This window comes from Propithecus coquereli, unplaced genomic scaffold (assembly GCF_000956105.1).
Source record: "Propithecus coquereli isolate 6110/MARCELLA unplaced genomic scaffold, Pcoq_1.0 Scaffold553, whole genome shotgun sequence".
Taxonomy (NCBI): domain Eukaryota; kingdom Metazoa; phylum Chordata; class Mammalia; order Primates; family Indriidae; genus Propithecus; species Propithecus coquereli.
This window is the reverse complement of record NW_012151430.1, coordinates 204,191-215,030: the sequence shown is the minus strand read 5'-3', so window position 1 is coordinate 215,030 and position 10,840 is coordinate 204,191. Positions and strand designations below refer to the sequence as shown.

Below are 10,840 nucleotides of genomic sequence, written 5' to 3'. Positions count from 1 at the left end.
GTCCCCTTGGTGGAGCCCGTTCCTGCTGCCTTTTTCCAGCTGATTCTCTGTCACTCTCCTTTCCTTCCCAGGTTTGGTCGGAAGAAAGTGCTGTTTGCAACCATGGGCATGCAGACAGGCTTCAGCTTCCTGCAGGTCTTCTCAAAGAACTTTGAGATGTTTGTCGTGCTGTTTGTCTTGGTGGGCATGGGCCAGATCTCCAACTACGTGGCGGCGTTTGTCCTGGGTATGGCCATCAGGTTGGAGTTGAGTACTTGATCCTGTGTCTCGCCGTCATCCCACCACCTGCCTTTCTGGAGACAGCCGTGATGTCCCTCGGGGGAAACTGGTCTCTAGCAAAACCAGCCACAGCGTCCTGGCGAACCCTGTTTGTAGGCAGGGAAACTGAGCTAGACAGCTGACCAGCCTGAGGTCCCCAGCAGTGCGGTGGCCTGACTTCTGATTTCCAGTTCCTTTCTGGCCTCCAAGGTGTGGCACTTTTTAGGACTTGATGGCCATTGTACTAGGACCCCCCAGAGATCATCCGTTTTATAAAGGGCCTGGCGCTGCCCAGGACTGAGGGAGCCGGGGACAGCTGGAGGCCTGGTGTGAGAAGGGCCGGGGCTGGCAGGATGCCCAGGAAGAGACGGCCTGTCTGCAGAGCGCCGTTGCCGACGATACCTACAGAGGAGAGGAAATACTCAGAGTACACACTGCAGGGCTTTGGCTCAGACCTTTGCCAGCCTTACGTCCCTGAAAAGTGGCCAGTGTCACTGTTTGGAGGGGTCTGACTGTAGTCAGTAAGGTCTCTGGGTTCCTTGGGTTGTATTGTTGAAAGGATTATTTTTTTCTTTTCACACTTAATAGCATGTTTCTTCCTTGAAGGGTAGCAGTCAGCATGGGTGGCATTACTAATGAGTCCACCTTTAATGAGTTCTTCTTCATGTGAGGATTAAAGGGGGCCTCTTATGGCATCTTCACACATGGCTCAGGGAAGGGGCGACATTTTCGCGAGAGAACTGTTGCCATGGAGCCCCCAGGAGTCGGTCAGACGAGACAGGGTTCAGAATCCCGTCCCCTCCCTAAGGCTTGAGAACTTAGAGACAACTCTGGTTGTTTTCTGATCTGTGTGTTGAAAATGGTAACCGTAGAAGATTAATAAGGAAATAACCCAAATTAAAATGCTAACTGGACTCCTTCCTTGTTTTGAACAGGAACAGAAATTCTTGGCAAGTCAGTTCGCATCATATTCTCCACGTTAGGAGTCTGCATATTTTATGCGTTTGGCTACATGGTGCTGCCGCTGTTTGCTTACTTCATCCGAGACTGGCGGATCCTGCTGCTGGCGCTGACGGTGCCGGGGGTGATGTGCGTGGCCCTCTGGTGGTGAGTGTGGCCCGGTGCCCGGTGGGGCGCCAGCAGGGCGACGTCTGTCCGGCCTTCGCTAGAGGGCAGCAGCAGCCCACAAACCCGGGCTCCTGGAGACAGGAAGTGTAGATTATTTATAAGTGGTTTCAGAATGTTTTCTCCACACTCAAAAGAACCAAACAAAGCAGAGTCCCAAGACATCAACAGACTCGTTCTCAGCCCTGTGCTGTGTTGATCTAAGTACAGGGAGAGGAAAAAGTAGCTGTGAGAAGACGGGGTCCAGCGTGACCTCCAGGAAGTCCCCAAACCCCAGGGCAAGGCAGCTCAGGCCCAGGCGTGGGGGGAGGAGGGAGCACACCAAGGTGAGATTCCTCAGGGTGCTGCGTGGCGGGCCAGGCTCCACCTGTGCCTCCAAGACAGAGTCGGACAGGCGAGCAGAGGCCATTCCACAGCTGGGGGGACACAGCAGAGGCCCCGAGGCGGGACTCACCGCTTGCAGGGGGGAAGGTGAGGCCATGGCCCGTGTGGAGCAGGGAGCGTTCAGGGGACGGTGGGAGAGGAAGCAGCACGTCACGACCAGGTGGAGGCTCCCTGGTCGCAGCGAGACAGAAAATGCCCGCAAAGACTCCGAGCACTCGGCGCCTTGACAGCATCCCGTTTTAGGCAGAGAGTCTGGCAAATCTGTCGGATAAATCACGGGTGGGGTGAGGAGAGCACAGAGGCTCAGAGGCTGGTGCAGAAGCTCCTGGGGATGCCAGGGACAGGGAGAGGGGCGTAGTGGGGTCTGGGCTGGCCCGAGACATCCACAGAAGCTGCGCTTCAGGAGCCCGCCGGGGGCACCCCCACTCTTTGGGAGTGGAGGCGGCCAGCCAGCGTAGGGACCCCAGCAGGGTGTGCAGGGCCCCCCAGATTTTGTGCCCTGCAGCGTACAAAAGAGCTCGCTCTGGAGGTTGTTGCTGTGTGTGGGCCATCTCTCCGCCGCTGGCTTGTGAGCACCAGACATTCCACAGACCCAGCTCTGGCTCTGAACCTCGCTTCCCACGTCCGCTGTGCGGCCTGTGCTCTGCTGCCCAGCCGCTGGGCGGGGGCCTCACTGGGGTGCTCCTTGCGCTTCCAGGTTCATCCCTGAGTCCCCGCGGTGGCTCATCTCTCAGGGGCGATTTGAAGAGGCCGAGGTGATCATCCGCAGGGCGGCCAAGATCAACGGGACTACTGCCCCTCCCACCATCTTTGACCCGAGTGAGGTGAGCCCAGGTGGGAGCTGGTGAGGGGCTGTGGTGGCCGCGATTTGAGGGCCCCGGCACCCAGCGCTGCCCTCCGCTCACGGGAGCCGAGCCCTCTCCCTGCCTGAGCCCCGCTGCCCCCACGGCAGATCCCGTTAAAACTCGGGGGTTGGGGAATAGGTTACAACCGCCTAGCTCTTTCCACTTTTCCCATGGGTTTTAGGTTTTCCTACTTTATTAACTTCCTTTCTAAACAATCATATGTTTTACCATTATTTTTAATAACAAACCTTTTATGAGCAATAGACCTTTCACAAAGTCAGCATTTTGGGAAATCATCGTGTCTTGTGCCTACGGTAGCTTGTCATCTTACAAAGCTCGCCAGGGTTTCGAGATGCAAAGCACAGATGGATTCGGAGGCGTTTGGTCTCTTCCCACCCTCCCGTGGCCAGCTGTTGCCTGTCATCTCGGAGTCAGGTCCTGCTGGACACTCACCTCTCCCTGTCCCAGCCCGGCCTGCAAACCCCGTCCTCGGGCACCACGAGCCATGGCTTGGCTCTGCCTGGCTCCCGGCTCCTGCTTTTCCTTCCTGTCCCCTCAGCAGCAGGCGCTTTCCCTCCGTCTCGTGACGGTGAGGAGAGGTCAGAGCTGTAAGAGCCGCTGCTGTGGTTCTGGGATGTGTCTCTCATCTGGCGGTGGGGGCAGCCACAGCAGGCATGCTAGGGACGCTTGGGGCTTGGGGAAGGGGCCACTTACTGCAGACAGGGAGGCCGGCGGCCACTGACAGCCCTGCCGGCCTCCCAGGGAAGGGTCGGCCAGCGGCCATGGGCACTCAGCCCGCACTGGCCAGGGCTCTGCCGCGCGAAGGTCAGGGCAGGCGCGCGGCGGGGGGCTTTCGAGTGAGGGTCAGTCTGGGTGACCCACGAGCCCCACTGGCGTCTGTGAGGAGCCGAGGCTGTTTCAGGGGGTCCCTTAAGTCAGAAGTTGACCTTGTGCTGAACTGCTAACTCGGAACAACAAGCCCCAAAGCTGGGTTCGCTTAAGAAAGCAACATCAGTGTGTTTAGACGTGTGGTTTATGAACGGCCTTGGCTGTGCCCCGTTTCATAGGAAGTTACTCTGGGTGAAGCTCAGGTCAATTTTCCTGTTTTTCTGTTGGAATATTTTTCCCCTGGAAGCGGACCAGTAACTACTTGGTATAAGGACTCAGAACGTTGATTTTTAAAAAACTATCAGATCAGTAAGGTCCGCAGCCAGTTTCTCTCTCTGACCCAGAGGGCCGGGAGCCAGGCTTGGAAGGAATGATCGCAGGCCTCCCTGGAACGCGGCCCCTGCGGGAGGAGGCGGCCGAGCAGCGCGGGAGCTGTCAGCTCCGGCCTCGGCTTTGCCGCACCCGAAGTAGGGACTGGCCGCCTACTTTCCTGCTCATTCTTGTTCACTCTGCTTTGTTATTGACAAGGCCTGGGGAGGCGTCCAGCAGCCCAAGTGCAGTCACTACACTGAAGTTCTTTTCAAGGAGGAAACATAACACTCCCCGCTCTGAGATGCAGACAGCTAAGGCGCCAGGGTTTCGAGCATGTTATTTGTTGTGTGCTCTGAGTCTCTGACCTGCGCTCCTTCCCGTCCCCTCGTGCTGTCCCCGCAGTTACAAGACCTGAGCTCCAAGCAGCAGCCGTCACACAGCATCCTGGATCTGCTCCGGACCCGGAACATCCGCATCGTCACCGTCATGTCCATCCTCCTGTGGTGCGTAAGCGAGACCTGCCTGAGGCCTCCAGACAGAGCCTCTGAGAGTGGCCACTGGGCCTCGCATGTCTACACGTGCCTCAGACCGAAATCGGAAGCCTGTGTCATCAGAAAGTCACAGGCTACACGTGTCTTGTGAGAATGGAAGAAACGGAACCTCAGAAAAGAAAGATGAGAACCATGGTGGAGGCTGTTTGGGAAAATCCGGGCTCTCTGGGGGTCTCTCCAGGTCCTAAGGTGGATCCTTGTTCCCCTTGGGTCCTTGTTTAGGTGTTCCTGTCCCTTACCCCCTCCTGCCCAGTCGCAGACAGTGGCTAAGGAGGACAGGTAGAACTTTCAGGAAGGATCTGAGTGAAGACGCCATGTCCATCAGGCCACAGAGGCTGCTGAGTGCTTTCTGGAAACATGGAAGCGGGACGTGCTCCTTCTGGGACATTCAGAGTCAGGGCACGGCCTGGATGTCCTCGCCAGGGTCCTTCTAACAGGGCAGGAAGGGATCTGTGAGTTACCAGAGAGGGAACACGTCGCATGCCCGGGTAGCTTTCGTGGGTGGCCAGACCCTGGGGATTGCAGGCGACTCCCGAGCCCGCTGGGGGGGTGGTGACAGGCGAGCGAGGAGGGAAGACTTTGGCTCTCGTCCAGCACGGGGCCCTGGGGGTCTGTGCGCTGCCCGTTCCCAAGGGCGGCCCAGGATCCCTCGGGGCAGTGCGCCGCTCCCCGCGTCTGCCCAGCCAGGGCCAGCACCACCACGTGCCAGCTGCCATGAGTCACCCACTGCAGTTCACCCAGACTCTTGCCCCTGCCCTGGGTTTCCCAGGGACTCCTGTACCTACCCTTTGTCTTCATCATATGAGCTGCATTTTCAACCTGCTGATGAGTCAAAAACATTCTAATCCATAGAGATCCAGTTTGCCAAAGAGTGTGGGCCATCAGCAGAGAGAAAGCCCACTGGGGACAGGGCCCGGGCCAGGGACATGGCAGCCATGCAGACAAGAGACAGCCTGGCCCACTTCTGGGAGTCCCCTCTCTTCTCCATGGATACGGTGGGGTCGGTGTCAGCTGCCTCTGACCAGCCGCTGCCTGGCCGGGTGCCACAGATAGTCTTTAACCGAATGTTGCCCCTCATTTTATCTCATCCCTCCAATCCTATCCCACCTCTCTTGATACCCGCCGCCCTACTCATTGCCTCGCTCCTTCTGCAGTTGCTGGATCTGGGAGGTTCAGAGGGTAGGGAAGTAGCTTCCGTGAATGCTTTGGCCTAGTATTTTTAAAGCCAAAAGGCAGGCCCGTCTGAATTATATCAGCTGTTCTGCTGTGACACTTCCTACCGGGAACTCTCTGGCAGGACACCGGCACGGAGTTCACGCTGCACCACGTGGCTGGGGGGCTCTCTTTTGTTCTGTGAAGCAGATGCAGGGTTAGAGCTGCTCTGCCCTCCTATCCTCTGCTCACAGAGTGGTTTGGGGTTTACTGAAATAATTGCATTTACAAGTTGCTTAGGTTGGGAGAGATGTGGATACTGCTTTTCCAGCTTTCTTTCTTCTCACTCTGTTTCAGGATGACCATATCAGTGGGCTATTTTGGGCTTTCCCTCGACACTCCCAACCTGCATGGGAACATCTATTTGAACTGCCTCCTCTCGGCAGTGGTGGAGGTCCCAGCGTACGTGCTGGCCTGGCTGCTGTTGCAGCACGTGCCCCGGCGCTACTCCATGGCCACCGCGCTGTTCCTGGGCGGCAGCGTCCTCCTCTTCGTGCAGCTGGTGCCCCCAGGTAGGGACCGTGTGCGTCTGCGGTCTTGGGTCTTCACTGAGTCGCTCATTCTCTACCAGGCTGTCTTCCCCAGCTAAGGAAGCCCATCACAGCTCCCTGGCCCATATGCAGACTTCGCCTAAAAATCAAGAGGAAGTGCCTCTTGAGAGCAGAACACCCCCGATGGCCTGGGCCTCGGGGGAGTGAGAAGCAGCAGCACTGGGGCCGTTGGCTAATTTTACTCTGTACCCAAGTTGCTGTGTTCATCTTGGCTGTCCACTCCAGAATGAGGGGGAAGAAAGAGCCACCCCATTACTTTTCTTCCTGGCCCTGTCTTACGTATTCATTCAACAAGTAGCCGTGGCCGCCTGCTGCGGGCGAGGCTCTGTGCTTAGTGCGAGCAGCACGGGCCCTCGTAAAGCTTCCACCCTAGTCGAGAAGACCAACAACGGACAAGTAAATAAAATGCTTAAAATCGCGCAGATTGTGCTGCCTTCTGTGAGTAAAAACGAAGCGCAGTGGGGAGCTAGTTCACATAAAGTCGTCACAGACCATGTGCCTGAACAGGGGAACATACATGGAGTGACAAGAAAGCCATGGAAGAGTCTAGCAGGACGTTTCAGGGAGAAGCAGCAGCAAAGGCAGTGACCCTGAGCAGGAACGAGCCCGGCACGTCTGAGGAGACAGAGGAGCTGGTTAAGAGAGAGGGCCGCACAGGCCAGGAGCAGGATTCTATCTCTGAAACCATCTGGGTCCCACAGGTGGGTGGGAGGTGGCCATTGCCGACAATTTACAGAACAGCTGGGCCCTCCTCTGTCTGGCACTGTGCCCAGATGGATTTGGGAGCCTCTGGTGGTCTTGGGCCTCTCAGGCTGGGGACACTGCACAGGGACAGCCCCCAGGGGGTGTGGCACAACAGGCCAGAAATGAAGTAGCCGGGTCACACTGAGCTCAGAGTGACCCTCAGTCACTCGCAGCGTCTCTCGTCGGCACAGGGAGAAGGATGGACGGGAGGATCATCTCGATGATGGGCTGTGAGTTTTCTGGGGTCTGAGTAGTATGAAAAACACGAAGCGAGTTAGAATTGGATTCTCCACGCATCTAAAATCCGTGAGTTAATTCCACGGTGTCTGCGGTGTGAGGTTCTGGGTGACAGCTGACTCCCTGGCAGGCAGGTCTTGAGTGACTTCTGGACTGGAAAGCAGGGTGGCCTCTTGGCTGGGAAAACGCACGTCCTCACACAGCTGCGGCCCCCGCCTCCGTCCAGGCTTCGGCGTGGAGGGAAGTCTCGGCCGCGGTCCTTTATCCCACGATAGGAAGTTACAGGCACTAACCCACCCCCCGAAAAAAAGACTGGGGGAGAAAGTACATTTGCTCAGGCAAAAAAGAAGTGGAACTGTGAACGGCAGCGTGCCGTGGGTTGGTGCCTACTCCCACCTCCCTTCCTTTGCTCTCCAGACCTGTCTTACTTGGCTACAGCCCTGGTGATGGTGGGCAAGTTTGGAATCACCGCTGCCTTCTCCATGGTCTACGTGTACACGGCCGAGCTGTACCCCACGGTGGTCAGAAACATGGGCGTGGGCGTCAGCTCCACGGCGTCCCGCCTGGGCAGCATCCTGTCCCCCTACTTCGTCTACCTCGGTAAGAGCCGTGGGCGGGGGCGGTGGGGGAGAAGCTTTGATGTGAGTGGAGACAGCTCGTTAGTAAGGAAACGAGCACCTGCGGCAAACGCGCTGACCTGCGGCTGGGGAGGGGTCTTCCAGCGCGCTGTCGCGGAGACGTTCACTTTCAAGTGGAAAACAACCGATAGACTAGCTAGAAATTGGTGAGAAAACGAGGTTTTGTTTCTGTTTCAGCCATCCCAGGCCTTCCACCAGAGACTAAATTCCTTTACCCTCAGAAACTACTAGTAGTTTAGGGAGCCAGTGTACTTCGTTGGAGAAATTTCTTGGAATCAGCCTTTAAAGGAACAGGAGGGAAGGTGCCCACTCAGGAGGAGTGATGGGCTGGGGGTCGCTCTCGCGGAGCACTGTGCAGCGGGCTCACGTCGCACAAAGGTCTGCCTCGTGCCCTTTCACGTAGCAGGGCCCCAGTGTTTCCTTCTCGAAAGCACATCCTCACGGCACTGCTGTCCCCGCACGTCCCCAGCCCGTACGTCTGGGAGGGTGGCACCTGCCCTGAGAACCCAGGGAGCCTTGTGAACATGCCAAATAGACCTGACAAGCAGAGACAGCCTGTCTGGCCCGAAGGCAGATCCAACGGGCCGTGACACACCTGCAGAGGCGGCAGGGCCGTGCCTGTCCCTGGCCAAGTGCTTCGAGTTCCTTGGGAACCAGGAATAATCATCACGGCTCCGCTCCTTGCCGCGCTCTCCTGCCCTGCATCTCGGGGCACTGCTGCACCTTCCGCGACCTGGGCGCACCTGTGCTGGCTCTGGGCTCTGAACCAGACTCCAGCCTGGCGTCTCGGCCGGCGGCGATGCCGGGACTGAGAAGGACGGCGATCCCTGATAGAGTCCTGGGAGCATAAGGGATGGAGAGAGACCAGGTCTAACCGCAGCCCTGGGCTGGGGCTCTGTCTGCTTTGCCGCAGGGGCCTATGACCGCTTCCTGCCCTACATCCTGATGGGAAGTCTGACCATCCTGACAGCCATCCTCACCTTGTTTCTCCCAGAGAGTTTCGGCACCCCACTCCCAGACACCATTGACCAGATGCTGAGGGTCAAAGGGTAAGACGGGCTCCCTCTTCACGATGGTGATGCACTGGGTCTGGGCCAGGTCTTGGGATCCCCTCGTGGTAGAGCCCCCCCAACCCCGCGCCAGACTCACAAGTGCCATGGACGAGTTTAGCCACCAAAGGGTTATAAATAGCAGGGTGCTGACGGCCTGTGCTCCCTGCTCTGATCCCATGTGGACGTGCCACCATGCACGCCTCTGGATGATGCAGGGGCCAGGAGAAATATTTCAGAATCTGCTGTATGATTTTTTTTTCCCCCAGTGAAGATGTCCTCAGTTCTTGGTTGTTCTGAGACTGGCAGGCATCTTTTTAAGGTTTGTTACTAACATTTGTTTTGCCTGTTTTTATAGAATAAAATACAAGCAGACTCCGAGTCAAGCAAGGATGTTAAGAGATGGCGAAGAAAGTGGCGTCATCCTTAAAAGCACAGCCTTCTAACACAGCTTCCGGTAAGTGAGGCACGTAAGAGGAAAGACTGCGTCTGGTCAGACACAGCTTGTGCAGACACAGCCCTTCGGTGACAGAGGCCTTTGCTGTTCGTTCTCTCACCTGTGTCTGACTCGCTCACAGACGGCCACCCAGACGCAGAGGCCGTGTAGCGCCCTAGAGCACACCCTCCTCTGGGGACACCAGGGCTACCTTCAGACAACTTCAGATCAGTCCTGACTTTCATGATGGTGGACTCGACGCTTCCTAAGGAGTTAATTATTCACTCGAACCAACGGGATTTGGAAGAATATGAGAAGAATCTGCTAAATTTACATTTTAATTTCAGACAACCTGAAAAGACCCCTAATAACACTGCAGGTCTGAGTCCCCCCACGCCCTTCCTGCTAACGGTGACCTTTAGAGGAAAAGAAATAGTTTCATAGGAAGTCTGATTTCTCACCTTTGCTCAGTCACAAATGGCAGTAGCTAGGACTGTCACTGCCCGGGGCAGCAGAGCACAGGCCCTGGGAGAGCCGGCGGTGTGGAAGGTGCAGGCGAGCAGGTGCGGAGCACGGCGCGCGCGGCGAGGTGCGGGCTCTCGGGCCGGTGTGACGCTGGGTGGATTCGTTACACCTGGTCGAAGCACTGGGCTTGTCCAGGCCCATGAGAAATGCATCGCTGCACCTGCTGTTCTTGTTTTCACTGCTGTGCGAACCAGACCTCCTCACTACTGTGGCTTCTGGGTACGGTTTGAAGGAAGTTTATCAGTGAGAAAGAGAGACAAGCAACTTTGTCTTTTCTTTCAAAACTGTAATAGATTTTGTTTTGTTGTTTGTTGTTATGACGTCTTTTTCTCCTTAAGTTATTTGCCCTTCAGAATAGACTTGGGGAAGGCTGGTTCCTTAGCCTCCTGGTGTGTGTCTTTTTTTTTCTTTTTTAAGAGACAGGGTCTCGGCTGGGCGCGGTGGCTCCCGCCTGTAATCCTAGCACTCTGGGAGGCCGAGGCGGGTGGATCGCTTGAGCTCAGGAGTTCGAGACCAGCCTGAGCAAGAGCGAGACCCCGTCTCTACTAAAAATAGAAAGAAATTAGCCGGACAACTAAAAATAGAAAAAATTAGCCAGGCATGGTGGCACGTGCCTGTAGTCCCAGCTACTCGGGAGGCTGAGGCAAGAGGATCTCATGAGCCCAGGAGTTTGAGGTTGCTGTGAGCTAGGCTGATGCCACAGCAACTCTAGCCCAGGCAACAGACTCTGTCTCAAAACAAAAAAAAAATACAGGGTCTCACTCTGTTGCCCAGGCTGGAGTGTAGTGGCATGATCATAGCTCATTGCAGCCTCAAACTTCTGGGCTCAAGTGATCCTCCTGCCTCAGCCTCCCAAGTAGCTGGGACTATAGGTGAGTGCCACCACACCTGGCTAATTTTTTTTTCTTTTATTTTTTGTGAAGACAAGATCTTGCTGTGTTTCCCAGGCTGGTCTCAAACTCCTGGCCTCAAGTAATCCTCCTACCCTGGCCTCCCAAGGTGCTGGGATTACAGGCGTGAGCCTCTGCGCCTGGCCTGTGTCTTTTTTTTTTTTTTAACCCCAAATCACTCCAGCGATGGTCTAC

At 56.3% G+C, this 10,840-nt stretch overlaps 1 protein-coding gene across 2 annotated transcripts in view; it reads left to right on the top strand.

Annotated features, from left to right (window-relative positions):
• The window catches only part of SLC22A5 (solute carrier family 22 (organic cation/carnitine transporter), member 5), a 22,653-nt gene extending 13,379 nt beyond the window's left edge, over nucleotides 1-9,274 (top strand). The window contains exons 3-10 of one of the 2 annotated variants that reach the window (XM_012657628.1): nucleotides 72-226; nucleotides 1,194-1,365; nucleotides 2,465-2,591; nucleotides 4,215-4,315; nucleotides 5,873-6,087; nucleotides 7,525-7,707; nucleotides 8,659-8,794; nucleotides 9,153-9,274. In XM_012657628.1, coding sequence (XP_012513082.1) covers nucleotides 72-226; nucleotides 1,194-1,365; nucleotides 2,465-2,591; nucleotides 4,215-4,315; nucleotides 5,873-6,087; nucleotides 7,525-7,707; nucleotides 8,659-8,794; nucleotides 9,153-9,240 — 1,177 coding nt within the window. In that variant the 3' untranslated portion in view covers nucleotides 9,241-9,274. The remainder of the gene's footprint in view (nucleotides 1-71; nucleotides 227-1,193; nucleotides 1,366-2,464; nucleotides 2,592-4,214; nucleotides 4,316-5,872; nucleotides 6,088-7,524; nucleotides 7,708-8,658; nucleotides 8,795-9,152) is intronic. The other variant, XM_012657627.1, reaches the window with a different exon arrangement.
• The last annotated feature ends 1,566 nt before the right edge of the window (nucleotides 9,275-10,840 follow it).